At 31.6% G+C, this 20,779-nt stretch overlaps 1 protein-coding gene across 1 annotated transcript in view; it reads right to left on the bottom strand.

The window, feature by feature from the left end:
- Window positions 1-17,227, bottom strand: part of LOC128994985 (uncharacterized) — a 34,558-nt gene extending 17,331 nt beyond the window's left edge. The window contains exons 1-9 of the mRNA XM_054419847.1: window positions 17,131-17,227; window positions 14,541-14,570; window positions 13,808-13,846; window positions 8,126-8,152; window positions 6,107-6,136; window positions 5,262-5,288; window positions 3,356-3,430; window positions 2,727-2,867; window positions 357-383 (exon numbers count right to left, since the gene is read on the bottom strand). Coding sequence (XP_054275822.1) covers window positions 357-383; window positions 2,727-2,867; window positions 3,356-3,430; window positions 5,262-5,288; window positions 6,107-6,136; window positions 8,126-8,152; window positions 13,808-13,846; window positions 14,541-14,570; window positions 17,131-17,169 — 435 coding nt within the window. The 5' untranslated portion in view covers window positions 17,170-17,227. The remainder of the gene's footprint in view (window positions 1-356; window positions 384-2,726; window positions 2,868-3,355; window positions 3,431-5,261; window positions 5,289-6,106; window positions 6,137-8,125; window positions 8,153-13,807; window positions 13,847-14,540; window positions 14,571-17,130) is intronic.
- Between the last annotated feature and the right edge of the window lie 3,552 nt (window positions 17,228-20,779).

The following is a 20,779-nucleotide window of genomic DNA, read 5'->3' as shown; positions in this document are numbered from 1 at the left end:
ATGTCTCTAACGTTACATTTGCATAAGGCAAAAATACGTTTTGCCCATTAATTTAAGTATTTTCTTTAAACCATTTTTCTGTTATTGTTATTTAATTTGATAGTTTTAAATACATTGGATGGATCAAACATAGTGAAGAATATTTTACAAATATATGATTGAAGATTATACTATTGCTTATGACTACATGGATTCTATACTGATAGACATTCATCACTTTTTGTGAAGTAGATTTGATAAAATAATTTTTAACCTTGCCCTCTTGCAGCCCAAGACTCTAAACGATTGGCCAACAAAATACTTGGTCTCGTTAAGTTATCATAGTTTACTAGTAGAGGAAATCGTTCGATACTTACTTTATCAGTTACGATGACTTCAGTGAACTGTAAAAAAGTTTCAATCCTTATTAGAGCACGTTAAAACATATGGTCTAACACAAAACTGAAATAAAGCATAAGTTATTTGCAATTTTGTTTCTGTTGAAGTAGGTTTTTAAGGGAGGCCTACTTTGATTTATTCCGCATGTTATACTGAATGTTTTTGGTATTTCATGTAAAAAAAAAATTATGTTCGATAATTTTATCTAATGGTAGGCCTAATCAAAACCGGAGGTATGTTAAACTTTAAAAACTACCATGTTTCCAAAACTCGTATGCATTTTCTAATAAAGAGTTGGATCAATTCGTTTTGAAAAAACAATATTGAATAAATATTGCTTTACATTTCGGTTTTAATCAAACTTTTTTAATTATTAACATTTCTCTCGAAAATGTTTTTTTTTTATTTTAACCATACAAAGTTTAAAGTTTTTTATTTGGATTTAGCATAGGCCTACGGTAATAGTTATGACAATTAAAACCCCCAGCTTGGATTAATTGACTTGAAATATCTTATATAGGAATGATCAAATCTATTTCTGCTACTGTAATTTTCCGATCTAAAAAACTCCATACGTCCAGTGGACTTCCCCTAGTTTTTAAATACACTTAGTTAAAATAGCCCCAAACAATAAGATATTGCTCATAAAAGCATGAGATTAAGGTCTCTGGGGGGGGGGGGTCATTAACGTACTCTAAAAGTAGTGCTTGCTTAAACCAGAGGTTTTTTAATCAAAACCATAAATAAGTTAAACGCTTTTGTATCAAACTCCAATGCAATTTATCTTTAAAGAATCATGAAAATAGGATTAGTTATGTACGTAAGGAATTGAATTTATTTCTTGGTACAAAACTTAATCTTTTTTTTACTTCAAGTAAATCTTCAGCATGAGCATACTCTCTAAAATGCACTCACATGATGGATTTTCTGAAGACAAATAAGTCTGATCCAAAAATACATTGTTTACTATAAAGACTAATGTAATACAATTAACGTTATTACTACTTCAACTGAATGCAGCTGTCCATATTATGTAAACTATAAAACAAAATGCATAAAAATTGTAAAATTTCCCCTTAAATAAGAGTGAAACAGTGCACTCAAACGTCTTGTTCTATGTTTTATAACAATAATCAGATGTTTTACACTTGTTAATGTCAATGCAAAAATTATTCGTTTTTATGGCCTATCTTTGGATAAACGTCGTTTTGACAGTTAGTTGGTAAATTAAAAACAGCTGATTGAAAATGGTTGCTTTAAATTCTAATTTAGATCAAAAAACATAATATTTTCAAATATTTTTTCAATGCTAAGCCAATTTTACTGACAATAAATTGCCTCAGTACTTCGGGGATTACGTTATGGTGGGAGAGAGCAAAGTTAAACTAGGGTTGCTTTCAGAGAGGTGAAAGCCAGTTGAGCGGAACAAACGTGATTTGATATTTGTATAAGTAACTAAATGTAAAAAGTCAATAGATTTATTGATTTATTTACTAATGCTGGTTTTATTGATTAAAATTATAATAATTCAAATTTACCTCTTCCAGAAGTGCATTATGGTAGTTTTGACCAGGAAAATATTACAGTAGTTGGAATCTGATATTAACATCCAAAAAGGGCATTAAAGTATAAAAAAGAGAAAGGAAATTAAACATTCAAATTCAACTGTAGCCTACAACAAAATCATTGGAGTTCATGTTTCACCCTTACAATTGGTTCAAGTATTTAATGTATTATAATGTTATTTAAAATTATTTAATAAAATTTAATTTTAGGATCTACATATTGAGGTTGTATACAGCATATGTATACAGTCATTACATATTTGAAACCATGTTTGAAGTGCGACATTTATCGGTTTTTTGCTCAAAATGGTGTACAGGGATATCTATTCTGACACATAAATAATATATATCTGAGTGTGTTTCAATATTAGAATTATTTGTTTTTCATTATTTGATCAGTGTAGTGAAACAAAATTGTTTACAACATTTGAAGGAAATTGTCGATGCCGTTTTTGAGATCTTTGTGCAAGCATACAAACATACATGCAAGTAAACATTGCTCGTATAAGAGTATAGGATAAAAACCCTGAAGCAAGCTATTAAAACTTTCCTTCGATTTAAATTAACCTTATTGCCCAGATTTATTTTAAGCAGCTGTTAAACAAATAATTGCGTTTTCAGTCAAGCTTATGAAAAAATATGCCAGATTGATCTGCTTAGATTTTGAATTACTACGTACCATATGCATCTCAACCATATTATAGCGGTATTTAATAACGCTTATAGTATATTAGACGTGCATGAACAGCAGACTATTTAGCGAGGATCTGAAACTAGGCTTACCTTATCCTGCAAGTCAATCAATACACCACTTCTATAATAATATTGTATTTTGTCTAACATTTGTCTGAGATTTTTGTCGGAGACAGTTAAGAAAACACCATTTCTAATATTGTTTCTTGCGAACGCCTTTGCAGCTGTAATCTGAATAAATCATAAAATATTTTAGTCACATAAGTACTGTATTTAGGCTTTTAGTTGTCAACATAAAAACGTTAAATTTATTTGGAGTGCAGTGTATATTACTTTTTCCAAATTACACAAAAATTTGGAGTGCACACTCGATACTGTAATGCTATTTTGAGACCGCTAAACTTGCCACCGTAACAATCTTTAGCAGCCTCGATGTACAATGACTGGCTAATGAGCCTCAGAAAGATAGCAACATGGTTCATACATGGTATATCATCGATGGGACGTAGTTTGACGTTTGGTAAATCTTGCAATGCCCATTCACTAGTACGGTATAGTGAATTCTATTAGGAGGTCTTATACAATGAATGTAGGATGAAAAAAGATCGAATTAAATATATCAAGGAACTGAAGTAATATATGAGGGGCATTTGAAATTCAACATTAGTTACAAATGTTGCATACTTTTATTATGTTCAAATTACAAGCAGATAACTCACCTTATCTCCATCATTGCGTATTGAAATCGCAATTACTTTGTCCTTGTACGTTTTATACCTTGTTTCATAATCGGACTAAAACACAAATTATAATGTCACAATCACAGTTTTACCATTTTGCAAGATAGTATTGCCAGCGTATTTATCAGAATCTATTCAACATAATAGACCATAGTTAATTTTAAGCTAAATAGCAGAGCTGAAATCAACATTTTACCTAAACATGTTGTTGAACAAATTTGTTATTGGACTTTCTAGTAAAACAATTAGAATAGTTCAACTTCACTTGTGGTGTACTCACGTATAGAAACATTACAACCAAGGAAGACTTCATCATTGTAAACAATCTGAAACTTATCCCGATAGTTGGATTTGAAACTTGTGTTGAGTTAGGTCTAATCAAAAGGAATACTCTTATCTCAAAGATCCTTTCGGGCTCCACCCCAGTGGCTCTGGAGATTCCCATGTTTTCCTTATCAGTTTTCATATTTAAAATTAAGAATTTTGCCAGCTGTTTCAAATAAACAAGTTGGTTCTATGATATTAAATAGCATAAAAAAGTTATCCGGTTTACCAATAGGGTGCAGCACTATTACTTTTTTCATTTATGAAAACAGCTAATTTGAACCAAGTAGCGACAAAAAGCTGTGATACTCAATGGGAACTGACAAATATGATTGTTTATAGTTATGCTTATGTTTTTGATTTATAAATAATTTGTGATATTGTGCGAACATTTGGTAATTAACTTTTTTCTGTTGTTTAGGTGCAATTGTATAACATTATTATGGCTATGGTAGAATGATGTTTTATACTATAGCATACCGTATGGGTACTCTGCTAGTGAATTATTATGTTAGCCTAAACTCGTTTGGTTACAAGTTTTTTTTACAAACTTTTACAATGTTGTGACGGAGCTATCTTAAAAGTTATACTGTAGTAACCTAAGTTATACTGTAGTAACCTAAGTTATACTCTAGTAACCTAAGTTATTCTGTAGTAACCTAAGTTATACTGTAGTAACCTAAGTTATACTGTAGTAACCTAAGTTATACTGTAGTAACCTAAGTTATACTGTAGTAACCTAAGTTATACTCTAGTAACCTAAGTTATTCTGTAGTAACCTAAGTTATACTGTAGTAACCTAAGTTATACTGTAGTAACCTAAGTTATACTGTAGTAACCTAAGTTATACTGTAGTAACCTAAGTTATACTGTAGTAACCTAAGTTATACTGTAGTAACCTAAGTTATACTGTAGTAACCTAAGTTATTCTGTAGTAACCTAAGTTATACTGTAGTAACCTAAGTTATACTCTACTAACCTAAGTTATACTCTAGTAACCTAAGTTATACTCTAGTAACCTAAGTTATACTCTAGTAACCTAAGTTATTCTGTAGTAACCTAAGTTATACTGTAGTAACCTAAGTTATTCTGTAGTAACCTAAGTTATTCTGTAGTGACCTAAGTTATACTGTAGTAACCTAAGTTATACTCTAGTAACCTAAGTTATACTCTAGTAACCTAAGTTATACTCTAGTAACCTAAGTTATACTCTAGTAACCTAAGTTATACTCTAGTAACCTAAGTTATACTGTAGTAACCTAAGTTATTCTGTAGTAACCTAAGTTATACTGTAGTAACCTAAGTTATACTCTAGTAACCTAAGTTATACTCTAGTAACCTAAGTTATACTCTAGTAACCTAAGTTATTCTGTAGTAACCTAAGTTATTCTGTAGTAACCTAAGTTATACTGTAGTAACCTAAGTTATACTCTAGTAACCTAAGTTATTCTGTAGTAACCTAAGTTATACTGTAGTAACCTAAGTTATACTCTAGTAACCTAAGTTATACTGTAGTAACCTAAGTTATACTCTAGTAACCTAAGAGCTTACTAATACTCACTATTGAATTCAAAACATCTGTTTCAATCTGAAAAAAAAAAAATACAAAATAAGTAAAATTACGAAATAATACGTCTATTTATCAGGCCCGTCGCCACATGCATAACACAATGCTAACAGTTCATGCATTAGAACACGTGTGCCAGACACACGGGTTCGTCTAAATCTTTGAAAAGTAAATCTTTGTTAGTTAGTATAGCGACTTTATTGGCTGTGAGGATGAAATGGTGACAAAATAGCATTAATTCGGGGTTTTTCAACATCAAAACTCCATGTTTTTTTTACTCAAAAGGAAGATAGTAAAAAATAACTGTTGTTTTCCAACTTTGTTGACAAGTGTAGAACAAAGCACACTTGAAAATGTTGAAACCTAATAGAAATGCAATGTTGTTTAAACTTTTTTTCATCACCGATAAATGGATTTACCAAACAATATAAAAACAAAGAATGAGTTAAACCAAAATCCATCAGTTGAAAAAACTCCTAAAAACCAAGACATGTTTCGGTATAATATATTTTTTCACTTAGGTCTCGAGTGACTCTTTCCGTGACAAGCCGACGTTTTTGTTTCATCTTGGTCAGATTATAAGCTTAAAGTACGGTACACTCTTGGTCATATTTCGTTTGCACACAATCTGTTGCTCGACAAAAATAATAGGTTGTCTGTGAAAATGCAAATAGCCGCCACTCATGCAACAATAAAATACAACTATTGATGACAGGTTTTTTTAGTTTTAAAGGTGTATTAGTTTTGTTTTATTTATATAGATTTGTAGAAAGTATGTTGAGTAAACAAAGTATGAACAAGAAGGGGTGTGTAAGAAAAGAAATTAATACTTAACTCACCGTCCAAGAAGTTTTTTTGCCGGTTTCTTTCTGAAACAATTATGGACGGTTTATTTTTTAAAGGGCGTGTATCCATAATAGAGAAACTCATAATATTAATATATATAATAGGTATATAATTTTTATTGTGTAAATATCCGTAGGCTATTATACAAATTTGTGTGTTTGAGGAAGCTCATTCGTGCATTTGTAAGCTGTGCTATGTCTCTTCACTTGATATATTTTCTAAACAATTATTATTATTATTATTATTATTTACCAGTCAAGTTTCCATGAATATAGCACAATTTTCATATAAGGAAAGGTAAGGAGTAAATGTACCAAACACAATCATAATTTATTATAGGTACTATTAAAGTGATACAATCAAATTTCGTGTAAATGGTTAAGTCCATTTACTAAATAAAAATATTGGCATATGGCACATCAAAATTGAGCTTAGAGTGTGTAGATTTGCCGAAAATTATTGGTATGGACAAATGTGTCAGGGGCTCTGCCCCACAGGCCGATTTCCAAAGGGCTGCGTTTGTTATGCTTCCAAAGTTTGAATAATTTTATTTTCCTACAGTTACCTAACGATGTATATGTTCTCTCACTGATTTGAGAAAGCAAAGTAGTGGCCAATTCGCTCATCAGTGAGACAATGTTTACATTGTCTCACTCTAATTACTTTGTCTCACTCCAGATTTTCAACGTGAAGGCACGAAAGTGGCCAATTCGCTCATCAGTGAGACAATGTTAACATTGTCTCACTCTAATACTTTGTCTCACTCTAGATTTGCAACGTGAAGGCACGTTTCTTTACCAATTTATTTGTTTTGTGGTAACTGTAGGAAAAATACAATGTGCAACTCGAGTGCAAAGTGCAATCGCCTCACTCGAGAAAATATTCCTCTAGTTGCACAAATAACTATTTCTTTATTTAATGAAACAGCTGGGCAATGCAATTAATTGGTGTTTCTTTATTTACTCGAAAAAAGATGTTTGTGGTGCTAGGAAATCATCGATCTCTATTACTTACGAAATATGTGCATTATTTAGAGGGTTATGTTCGGACAATGAAAGGTTGTACAAGTTTTTTAAGAGTATTGCTCACAGTTTCATTTGTAATGTATATGGTAAAATACATGTAAAGAGGCATGACTAAAATTGAAGGATTGTCTTAAAACATGTCATTCATGAAACAGAAGCATTAAAATCAAGTAATTTATGTTATTGCTACACTAAGGTATGTTGTCATATTCTTTTGGATCTACTGACATCAAAAGTAGGGTTTATAAAAATTTAAACTTTTAAATCAGTCTTTTTCAATTCTTATCTCATCTTTTCAAACTAAATCATAGAGTTGTTGTATTTTTAAACACACATCAGCAAACACTTATAGAAGTCTAGGTCACATTTTCTTCCCGTTGCAAAGCACGGGTATAGCAGCTTGTTACCTCTAAATCTGGTGAAAACCTTTTTTGTTTAATGTGTGTTTAATTGAATTAACACTTACAAGAACACATGTATGTTATAAAGTAAAAGAACACATCCGGCCATTTTGACCATGTTATGCATTTTACCTGCTTTATTTTTTATATATATAAGTTAACAAAAAGTAAAACAAAGATTTAAATGAACAAATACAGTTTATTACCAATTGCCTATGAAATATCTATTACATTTTTGAAAATTTGAACCAAGAAAAAATACTACTTTTACTACTTTTGAGTTTTGTTTATACTGAAAATTTACTTTTTTGTATTTAAAAGTTACCGTACTTTTAAAATTTCCCAAATGTCCATCGTTTCGTGGCTGTTGCTTCTACACTATCTTCACAATACTTTCGATAAAATATTTAGACCGCGAACATCTACAGCAACAGTTAACACTTAATTTCACAGTCGTCAAACTCAAGTTTTAAAGTTCAAAATAACTACTGTATTGAGATTGCATGTCAGAATTAATCTGAATTTAAGGCAAGCCTAGTGAATAAACTATAAAGAGTTGTGTTGAAGAATTCATGATTTTACTCACCTCCCAAAGACCTACCGAAATTGGTGACTGGAAAAGAGGTTAAAACATGTTTGTAGTAAATTATTGTTTGTATCAATGTTACGTGTATCAAAGGTAAAGCTACTCAAAATAAAATAGATTTATATGTCTTCTACAATAAAGAAGCTTTAACGTTGAACTTACAAATATATGCATTACAACTTTGTACAGCAGTATTTGCCTCTGAATTACTTAAACATGATATTTTTCACTCGTATACGGTACAACTATAATTTCACACCGCCATTAAAAGTATAGTATCCAACGAAATTATTTATGTAATTATAAATTTGTAATTTGAGATATTTAATATAGAATTAAATGAAAATTGGGGTCCAAAAGGATAAAATTATTTATCCCGAAACCTTAGGATTCATTTGAGTTCTTCCAACTAAAACTAGATTTTTTATATGGGTATAACACAAGTTTTAGTTACACTACATCGAAAGGGACAATACCAAAATTAACCAAAAACAAAGCTAGAAAACGAAATAATATTTATGTAAAGATAACCTCTCAAAACGACTTCCAGCTTATTTTGAATTCTGCTAATGCAAATAAGCAGCTGTTTAGTAAGCGATTCAATTATTTCGTATATTGCGATTGTGTTATTATACCATTGATATGTCGAGCAATCGACAACAATAGGCTAAAACCTTACCTTACAAATCGATTGTCACAATCGAAATTTTCAACTGTTTACAACAGCTGATTTTTACTCCCTTGAGAGTAGAAATTCTACTTTAGACCCGCAACGCATGCATTAAAAACGATTGTTTTTGCTGCAGTATGACGAAATAGTATATTTTGTACCTAGGGCCGAAAATAAGGTTTTGCCTGCTCGAGATAGTTTTTAAGTTCGAAACGAAGTCGAGAACTTAAAACGATCGAGAGCTGCAAAACCATTTCGGCCCATGGTACGAACGCTATTTTTCACCACACTATTCCCTATTACCACTATTCATAACAATAATAATGCACACTGATAGTCAATGTTTAGTTTTATAAAAAGTAAAAAGTATTTTTTTAACATTCAAGTTGTTTCTCTTTATTCCATTACTGTTTACAATTCAATATCATTGCTTAATTATTATTGACAACATCTGTTAAACAAATTATTTTAAACAAAGACTTGTAAGTTAATATGTAAGTAAGTAATATACAAACATCTCCCTTTTTTAGCCGTCTTGACTGTCCTTCTTTTTTAACATAGATTTAATTTTTCTTATATGGTGTGTGTTTCTTCTTAAAACAATATTACTTTCTAATTTTACCAAATAAGAACGAGGTTCCGGTAATTTTTTAAAAATCACACCATGATTCCAAAATTTGGTTTTAATATCCTGTACTAAAACCTCTTCTCCCACTTGGAATTCATCTTCTTTCTTCAAGGCTGATCTGTTATACATTTGTTCTTGATACCTTTTGCTTTCATTTATGCTTTCATGTACCTCAAAAGAAACTGTTTTAGGCTGTAAATAACTGTTTGGTATAGGTAGTTTTGATCTTATGTGTCTGCTGTTTAAAAGCTGAGAAGGTGAATAGTCCAGGTTTGCAACAGGTGAGTTTCTATAATTTAATAAGAAGAGTTCAAAATCCTGTTTACTTTCAGCACTCTTCCTTAACATTTGCTTTACAATTCCTACAGCCTTTTCTGCTAGTCCATTACTTTTTGGATAGTGAGGACTTGATGTGATTATTGTAAAATTCCAATTTATAGAAAACTGTTTCATTTCATAGCTATTAAATGGTTGATTATCAGCCACCAAATACATAGGGATCCCATTTCGACTAAATAGCTCTTTGAATTTACCAATTATTGTATTACTGTTTTTACTGTTCAACTTAAATACATCAATCCAACGTGAATAAAAGTCAACAGTTACAAGATAGTATTTACCTGCATATTCAGCAATATCAGCTCCAATCTTGATGAAGGGTATTTGAGGAACACTGTGAGCTTTTAAAGGTTCATTCAATTTTGAACGTTGGTGTTTCATACATATAGAACATTGAGATACTGTATTTCTTATGTCTGATGACATTCCTGGCCAGTAAAAAAATGAATTGGCAGTTTTCAATATTTTAGTTGTTCCCAGATGAGTCTCATGCAGGTGTGACAGCATAAATTTCCTGAGTTTACTTGGTATTATAAGTTTGTCATTCAAATAGAGTAATCCATCTTGATGAGTTACATCATTTCTCATATTGAAATAAGTCTTTAGGTCACCATCATTAACAGATTTTGGCCATTGGGTTTTACTAAATTGTATAACTTTGTTTAAAACATCATCATTTCTTGTTTCCTCTTTAAATTGCTCGAGTCTTTTATCACTAAACTTCACTTCAGAAGATTCAATACAATGCACAATACCTTCCAAGGGTTCATGCCATTCAACCTCATCTTTAATACCATTCCGAGATAAAAAATCTGCAATATGCATGTTTTTACCTGGCAAATATTTTAGTTTAAAACTGTATATCATTAATTTAAGTCTAAGTCTTCTTATTCTGTTATTGACAATTTTAAACAATGGCTTATTAAAAATTGACAAAAGAGGTAAATGGTCAGTAAAAATTGTTACATTTTCATTTCCATATATATAGTTGTGGTATTTCTTGCACGAAAAACAAATAGCTAATAATTCTTTTTCAATTTGAGCATAATTATTAACTTCTGCTGTGGTCAGACTTCTAGAAATGTAACTAACAGGCCTGCCATTTTGCATGCAACAACACCCTACAGAATCCTGTGAAGCATCACATTGTATTTCAATAGGAAGAGATGGATCAAAATTCCCTAAGACCTGATTACTACAGAGTGATTGTTTGATTTTTTCAAGAGCATTAGAATGATGTTCATACCATTGCCAGGGAACATTCTTTTTTAGTAAATCTCTAAGAGGTGATGCTATTGAAGCCAAATTAGGGACGAAATTTCTGATGTAATTTACCATACCTAAAAATCTTTGTAATTCTACCTTAGATGTAGGAGTTTTAAAATTCTTTATTGCTTCTATTTTTGAAGGATCCGGTTGCATCCCTTGTTCACTGAATATAGCACCAATATACTTTACCTTATTAACACAGTATTGCATTTTACTATAGTTAAATCTAATATTATACTGTTTTGCTCTTTCCATTACCTGCTTTATAATTTTATCATTTTCCTCTTTAGTATCAGTAGCAATGCACAAATCATCGAAATAGATTGAAAGACCTTTAATATCTTTGAAATATTTGTGTACCAATCTTTGAAATATTTCAGGTACACAAGAGAGGCCAAAAGGTGCCCTCAAAAATCTGTAAGTTCCAAAGATTGTACTGAATGAACACATTTTACTGGATTCTTCATCTAGTTTTATATGATAAAACCCGTCTTTCAAATCTAAAATTGTAAAGTATTTCTTATTACTTAAGTTTGGAGCCAAGTCCTCTAGCAAAGGAATTGCATACCTCTCTCTTATGACGTATTTATTAAGTTGTGTAGGATCAATACATATTCTTAAAGATCCATTTGGCTTTTCTAGTACTACAATATTATTGACCCATTCAACCGGCTCTTCAACTCGCTTAATAATTTCATTGTCAACCAGCGAATTTAATGCCTTTTCAAATTTATCTTTAATTTTGTATGGTATTCTTCTAGCAGAACTTACTTGTGGTACTGCATCTTCCTTTAATTTTATCTTACAAATGTCAGGGATACAACCCACACCATCAAAAACATCTTTATAATCTTTATAAATTTTTAATTTTTCTTCATCTTCTATTACTGATAAACCATTAGCAACAGTATCTACCTTCTTTATTAAATTTAAACTTAGACAAGATTTCAGCCCTAGGATTGGAGTACATTCTCCACTGACCACAACTAACTTTACAACATCCATTTTATTTTCTGTCTCTATCTGTGCATCTATGTATCCTACTGGATTTATTTGAAACCCCCCGAATGAAATTAGTTTGCTTAGGTTTTTTTTCATCCTATTTTGTAGTTTATTTAGTTTTACAAAGGAATATGGGACAATGTCTACTTCAGACCCAGTATCAAGTTTCATTCTTACATTGAACCCTTCAACTTTAACACTTTTATACCAAGCTTTTTCTTGATTACCAATGGAATCAACTACACAAACTGTGTTAATCTCATAGCCTTGGCAATTAGGCACAAAAGAACTACTACTTTGATCAGTTACTTCGTTACATTTCTCATTAGAAAGAATATTTAAGTTTGTCCTACACACACTTGCAAAATGATTTGACTTTTTGCATTTACTGCAGATCTTACCCCAAGCTGGACATTGTTGTTTTCCATGACTACCACTACATCTATAACATTTAAAACATCTTTTACCTGTGGGATTCCTCTCCTCCAACTTACGTGTTCCAGCAAAGGTTTTAGTTACTTGATGAACTTCTTTCTTATCATCATGAATATTTGTAATTTGAAGTACTTCTTTCTTCTCATTGATTTCATTCATATTTTGTTCGGTTAGCTCCATTGTTCGGCAGGTTTCTATTACCTTTTCCAATTTTAAATCTTCTCTCAAAAGTTTTTCTTGGACATTTTTTGAACTTAATCCCAGTATTATCTGAGCTCTCAACAGTTTTTCCTCCTGTTCTTCAAATTTACATGGTTTGACCAAATTTTTTAGGTCCGAATAGAATTTATTAAATGGTTCATCTTGTTGCTGCTTTCTTTTGAAAAACTTATAAATATCCATGATTTCATTCCTTCTTGGCGTGCAATACTTCTCTAGTGTCTCTAATATCGTTTTTACTGTTTCTGGTTCATCTTGTTTGAAATCTTTATAAATTTTCAATGCTTCTTTTCCTAGTAGGTTTTTAAGCCTTGCTGCTTGTATAGAGTTAGGTTTCTTTTCGGTTTCAGTGGCTATAAAATATATCTCCACTTCTTCTTTAAATGTCCTAAAATTTTCCTCCAAGTTGCCTTCAAGGCTTAGGATATCCGGTTTGTTAAATTCCATTTCCGTGTATATACTTCTGATATTATTCTTAATCAAATCTTTACCGACTGCGCCATGTTTAGTTTTATAAAAAGTAAAAAGTATTTTTTTAACATTCAAGTTGTTTCTCTTTATTCCATTACTGTTTACAATTCAATATCATTGCTTAATTATTATTGACAACATCTGTTAAACAAATTATTTTAAACAAAGACTTGTAAGTTAATATGTAAGTAAGTAATATACAAACAGTCAACACAACTACATCTTTAAGGTTATGTTAAGAGATAATTTGAGGAATCAGCAAAAATAATAATAAATAGTTGCTAGGCAGCGGTTGCAATAAAACAATTCTATTGCAATGCTATGAATACTGATTGTGTAATTAATATGCATTTATGTTTTATGAAAGTAAGCGGGCAGCTGATTTTGCGTCCCTAGGGATGTAAAAACCTGATCTGTCCCCAAATGACGATGACAGCTGGCATGACCAGCAAAACGTAGCTTTCAGCCACCAATTAACGTAGGCTATGTAAAACAGCTAAAAACGTCATAGTGTGGTGAACAATTATTTAGAAAACCTTGACCATCAAGTGGGTTTAGTTTAGAGTGCTATTCTTTAAAATTAATTTTGGAAAGTAATTACACTTTTTTTAAACTTCGTTTATCAAACTAATGGGTAGTTATAACTTACCTTGTAGTCTACTGGAAATATAACGTTTTCCGTCTGTAACTAAAAAAAACATATTCGTGATAAGATCATTACTATCTTAAAAGAGTAAGTAGGTGGAAAATGTTGGTAATTTTCAACATATCAAAGTACAGATCTAAAATATATATAAAAAATTGTATAACCCAGGCTTGCCGGTACAAACATAAAGAGTACTTTGGTTTAGAGTTTTAGTTATTTTAGTTTTAATGCCAGAGCCAAAGCCATCTTGATTGTTTTTTTCTTTTGACGACTTCAATAAACTTTGTAGTTTTTCACGACAATAAATCATTCATTTCACTAATTCCATTTCATTTCATGTTGAAAAATCTTGATACAATTCAAAATTTCTAAAATGCGGCCGATTAAATTTTTTAAGTTTTAATTAGGCTACTAAAAGTTACTGATATTATAAAAGAATTTCAAGTGCACTTATGTTTATCATTTAAAATTTCCTGTCAAACGACAAGTTCAAAAAGATTGATTGAATATAAACTGAAATATCACGATAAATAGTTGTACAATAAGGCAAACCTGCCTAGCTTAGTCTTATTCTACTGTATCCCATAAAATTCTATGGATATAGGTCCATCACTTACGAAATTCTTGATTGAAAACATACGCTTACATTTACCATACAACTGATAAGTGATTACAAATCAATTAATTAATACACAGAAATAGTTGGACAAAACTTAATATTAGAACATTGTCTTACCTTCGCAACTGTCTCCCATACTAGAAATACCTGAAAAAATATTGTTTTAGATGTCAAAATAAAATCAACTTGATCAACGGCATGACTCCGTTGACAATTTTACGTAATAGTTTTGATTGGTAACGTTGAATAATTTCAATGTTTGAGGTACTTGTTGATTTCCAAAGCTTAATCCCATGAGTCCGATTTGGTTTTAGAACTGTTTTGTACAGTAATAATTTATTTTGAGTGCTAAGTTTTTATTTAGGATCCAAGAAGCCAATTAAGTTTAATTGTTTTTAAATTTGGTGTTGTCTTTTAGTCCGTATATGTGCCTCCCAATTAATCTTGCATCTAGGTGCATGCCCAAGTATTTTACTTCTGTTAGTTGAGGGAGTTGAATATTGTTCATGGATACTGGAGTACATGTAGCCAGATTTAGGGTAAAAGTAATGTGTGCTGATTTATTTTCATTAATTTTGAACCTACATTTTTCAAACCAATGTGAAATGTCATCCAAGTTTAACTCTAAATTTACTGTAGCTTGAGCCGGATCGTCGTGGGGAGATAAAATGGCCGTATCATCCACAAATGTGGCAACCACAGTGTTTACACTCTCTGGTATGTCCGAAGTATAGAGAATATGCATAGATGAACAAGTATGGTCCAAGTACGCTTCCTTGGGGAATTCCTGATTCTATGGGCTAAAGGTCAGTTGAGTAATTTTGATGTTTAATTTGGAATGTTCTGTTTGTAAGATATGATTTTAAAATAGGAAACTGAATGGGGTAGTAACTTCTTAATTTTGAATAGTAAGCCGTGCTGTCGCAGGTGTGCGTGACTGACATCAATGAAAGCAGACGAACAAAGTGGTTTGTTTTCCAAACAGTTTAGAATTGTATGACCAACCCTATGGACTTGTTCTACGGTGCCATGTCTCCGTCTAAAACCGAATTTGTGTCCTGGAAAAACGTCGTCTTCTTCAAAAAGAACTTTGGAGTCTTTTGAGGAACAATTTCTCAAACAACTTAGACACGATAGGTAAGGCTTTTGTTCCAGTGATAGAACCAAAACTAGCAGATTTTATTTTGAGTCAGGGATTTTTCAATGGTTGCCTTAATTTCTGAATTTTTCCAGAGAAAAGTCTAGTTAAAGTAGAGAGTCCAAGAACTCTATTATTGTTTCTTCATTATAAACCACAGCTACATTTGGATTGAATACATTGGACTAGTATTCCCCAAAATCTTCAGACTTTTATATGTCACTCTTAGCCCAGCTTACTATAAATTAAGTAACAAGGATTAAGTAAACAAAACACTTGTAGCATGTGTTTATAAAAAGCTATCCACAGTGCACTAGCAAATAACAAAAGACAGTACAGGGGGAAAAACATCAGTGGACATTTATTGAGGACAAATGCTCAAAAAATATTTATTGAGCATGGATTACACTAAAGATTTGATTGTTATGGATGTTCTAACTAAATGTATTTAAAAACTAGGGAAGGAATGTGGTTGTAATTTTAGGAATAGATAATTTTGTAACTAACAAATTTATTGGTGGACCAGTAGGCCTATCGCAGGGAACTGTGAACGTTGCTGAAAAAAAATTGGTAACTAAAAGTCTTGGCACAGGACTTATGGGGAAGTTACAGGAGCAGAAATAGATTTGATCATATCATTATATCAATATTCCAAGTAAATTAATTTATATCTGGGGGTTTCAATTGGCATAACCATAACACTACTACCGCATCCTAAAGCCAAAGGAAAAAGATACAGAATCTCAATTTCTTTAGAAGTAGTAGCGCAAAAACTAAAAATAGTTGTCACAAACATATAAAACTAATATGATTTGGTTTATATCATACTTTTATCGGATCAGCCAAACAACGGTTTTCGATTACCATGAGAGAGAAGCATGTGCGAACCTTTAGAAACACTTAAGCTTGTATCTTATTTTCGTTTAAAGTTGCATACTTTAACAGAGTATAACATTACACAGTTGTTTCTTATTTCAGTGATCTATGGTGGTCTATGGTTTGTAATACAATTTTTTTCGCAAATTATAAGATGTGCTTGTTGACGATACAGTTTTTAACGATTATACCCAATTAATCAATACACCCAATTAATCAATACACCCAATTAATCGAGCAAAGCTCGGTCCACCGGTACTAGACAGTAAAGTAATGTAATGGGTTGTATGGGATTTTTAAACATTAGTCTACACGAGCTAGTGTCAAAACAGTTACGACATGTGAACACTTTTGATACCAATATAAAAATTGCCCGTATCTGAAAGCAAATCCACCATTTACTGCGCAAGCAATACTTTAAACCACGTATTCAACCGATCTCCGCTTATTCCAAATCCGTATTTTTTAGCCTGGTTTACTAGATTAGCAGGGTTTTAAGGTTGTGTCTTGCCCCAAAACTATGCAAATGGCTTTGTAGCGTTTACTTCAACTTACAAGGTGTCAATAAATTTTTTTTTCGAACATCAAAATTTTTGTTGAATGGAAATTAACCTTGCTGAAGAAGGCATGATGCATTATTTGTATTGTACAAAGCATATTAGCAAGGCAAAGCATGCGGATGGTCAAACTTACCAGCACGAATATACTGAGCACATGATGGAAGATCTTCATGCTAAACAGTAGAACTGGGCTGAATTGTACGCGAATTTATACATGTAAGAATTGAGCGTTGTCGATTTATCAATGTATTAATGACTATAAATGTATGGTCGATGAGGTAATGATTCGACGAGTCAGACTATTTGCGTCATCCGCTGAGCAGCTCGTGAACATGTGGAACATGTAGACAAGTGCGTTTGCGAAAACTTATGGCGTTCATACGCAAACGAACAAAAATGTATCTTGTCAGTTTAGCGGCTTTAGACGTGGTGCAAATGATACTTTTTTCAAATTATATCGTGCGCTGTTTCACGACATCCAACCTCATGACGGCCAAAGCTTGGGGAAAGACTATATTTTTTGCAGTTTGTACTTTTGGACATTGGTCAGTGATAAGGGTTCAAATTTGGCAAATAGTGAATTTTTAGCAAAGATGGTAGCCTATTAAGTTTACTTTGTCCCCTCCGTACAATTCCACCTCAAATCGGACTGAGTAAAAATGCGCTTACGAATTCAAGAAAACCATTAAAAGGTTTTGGATAGTGGGCCGGACACCATTACTTTACAAGATAAACTTTATAATTTACTCTTTGCGGTGAAGAGCAGGACTTGTTGAATTTGCTATGTATTATTTGCATTCCAAACTAGGGTATCCAGAAGAAGCCCCCTCGCCTACCTGGACTAAATTAATCAAAGCAAAATCTATTATATTAATATATTATACATATTATTATTATATTATCAATATCTATTTTATTTCTCAAAATGTTTACAATATACAGAGTGTTCAAAAAAGGTGGGGACATGACACTAGGTAAACCTAGTGATTCCTTGGGTCAAAATAAAAAGAAAATCACGTATAACATTTTTTCCAAAATCGCTTCGTTAACCATATATCCAACCTTTTGTATTTTTTACACAAACATATTTATCTTTGGACTTTTTCAACTGATCTTTATAAAACTGGGTATAGAGACCCATTATAGAAACAATTCATCTTGATTCAACTTTAAATTTAAAAAATGGCGGCCATTTACATTTTGTTTACTTAAATTACTCAAAAACGGCTGATTTTATGAGCAAACGTTCAGAACACTTTTATTTAGAATTTTTAATTCCCTATCAAACGATACCAAGTTCAAAAATATCGAATAATAAATAGCTGAAATATTAAGATTTTTAGTTGTAATATGGGGTTAAGATGATTTTTTTCTAACATGGGCCTCTTTTATCTTAATATACATACCCAGTTTTATAAAGATCGGTTGAAAACGTCGAAAGATATAAATGTTTGTGTAAAAATACAAAATGGTGGATATCTGGTTGACAAAGCGATTTTGGAAAAAATGTTATACGTGATTTACTCTTTATTTTGACCCAAGGAATCACAAGGTAAAATAGTCCCCACCTTTTTTGAACACTATAGTATATCAACCACATGTTCAATAATTATTCAATATTCTATGTTGGCAATAAGTAAATATCTATTAATAATTAGTGTTAAATAAATCATCAACAGCATTACACGTTTGTATCAATCAATTATGTATTGTAAAATAAATCTTTACAAATGAAGCTACATTTTTCAATTACCAAGTCAACAAAATACGTGTGCATCCACAAGGCCACGACAAACACCCTGTATATACATACACTAGAAATACGAATGAATAGTCCTGCCATCCCGTACAAGACCTGTGCCTGGCACGAGCTCTATTACAATTACAGTACTACAGTATTACAAATACGCGACCAATAGTGCTGGCGCAGTCGAGGGTTTCCCAACATAAACACCAAATTATAAAAAAAACTACATCTTCATCAAATTTTTAAGTAAGAAAGTGTAGCTTTAGCTCTTTGTTCGTGATTAATTCATCCGCAAAAAACTTATTCACTTTGATGTAGTGTTTTTGAATGTTGAAGTAATTCTGTACATGGCCGATTTTACGTAGTTTCCAACCTAGTTCATGGGCCCTAAACAATATTGACGTCAAGCAAGTTAATTGCAAACACTTGCGCGTTAGTAAAAACAGGTACTGTATAGCGCACAACCAAAGTGTTCTAGCATATAACACTATAGAATCAACAATATGTATTAACCATGAGACAATAAACACGGTGTATTGACAGTAGCCATTAATGTACAATCAATTCAAGAATTTCAAAGAATAACATAATTACAAAAGCAGTTTATTGTACAGTAAAAATTATGGACAAATTAACTTTTCGCTGTTTTACAAATAATTTAATTTTAAAATACAACATGTAATTTAGGTATTTTTGAATCGTTTAATTTCTTTGTCAGTTTTCTGGGAATATCAAATGATCAAATGATAGTGTTAGCAACAGTGCCCGTTGTGGTTAAATACAACGGTTCTAGTCAAATAAATCCATACACCACTTTACTCACTAATATTAATGGTATATAAAGCACATAACATTAGAATCACACACTTAACATAAGGAACACACTTTAAACACAAATGCAAATTGTTAACAACAACATTTAATCAAAGAAAAATCAATTAGATAACAATACAGGGTGAGTTTTAAATGAGTTCCCTTCCCCCTACTTTTTTCTACATTTCTTAAGAAATCAACTCCGGACCACGTCAGATCATTGTAGAATAGTAAGTACCTAGCCTATTTCATTTTGACTTGGTACACTGGGTATGCTGAACTCAATGGTGCAATCAATTTTCCATTTTCATATTTTGTTTTTTAAATATTGACATTTTTTAAGTAAAATAATTGTAATAGTTATTCAAGAAAGCTTGATAATAAAAAACTGATTGCGGCATTGAGTTCAGCATAAAAAGTAATTCAAAATGATGGGTCACAACACCACCTTCATATTTAAAATAATTTATCTAATTTCAAAATGGCGGATCCAAGATGGCGGCCGAAAAAAATACATCCCTCATAACCAAGTGGAAATAGGTCGACAATGACTGGTGGTGTATACTTATCTTTATCTAGCACTATTTTGCGATTAGGGTCTTAGTTTGTAAATGCACAATGTTTAGGCTAAAAATAAAGTTATAAAAAGTGCTCATAACTTAACAATGGATCAAGAATTTAAAAAACGGATTGCAGCATCGTATTTAGTGTAAAAATCTAGTTTGAAACGATAGGTCACAAACCTACCTTTACATTTGAAAAAAAAACTTTGTATCCAATATGGATCCAAGATGGCGGCCAACAATTTTTACCTAGTCAAAATGAAGTACTTACTACTCTACAATGATCTAACGTGGTCCGGAGTTGATATCTTAAGAAATGTAGAAAAAAGTAGGTGGTTACACCACAAGAATTTGAGCTGCAGTGACGAAGGTAAAGCCTATTTTAGTTATTATACAGCTCAGGGGCTAAAACATGGATTTTAATAATTACAATCTTTTTAGTACTTATCTGCAATCAATCATACGTAGCTCTATTTTTATTTAAGTTATTTTATGTGTCTTGGTCTTAAAATACTTCAAAGGCTTTGGTAGTTTTAATCAGTTAAGTTCAAGATACTGTATTGCTCAAACAGAAAATATAAATTTGATTATATCTTGTATATGGAATTTAGTTTTAGATATATTTACTTAATCCTAATTGCGTTATTCTATTTGTTTTG

This window comes from Macrosteles quadrilineatus, unplaced genomic scaffold, assembly GCF_028750875.1.
Source record: "Macrosteles quadrilineatus isolate MER2022 unplaced genomic scaffold, UCM_ALF_1.0 Scaffold_5__1_contigs__length_97177068, whole genome shotgun sequence".
Lineage (NCBI taxonomy): Eukaryota > Metazoa > Arthropoda > Insecta > Hemiptera > Cicadellidae > Macrosteles > Macrosteles quadrilineatus.
The sequence above is the reverse complement of the archived record's forward strand: the minus strand, read 5'-3'. Positions and strand labels throughout refer to the sequence as shown.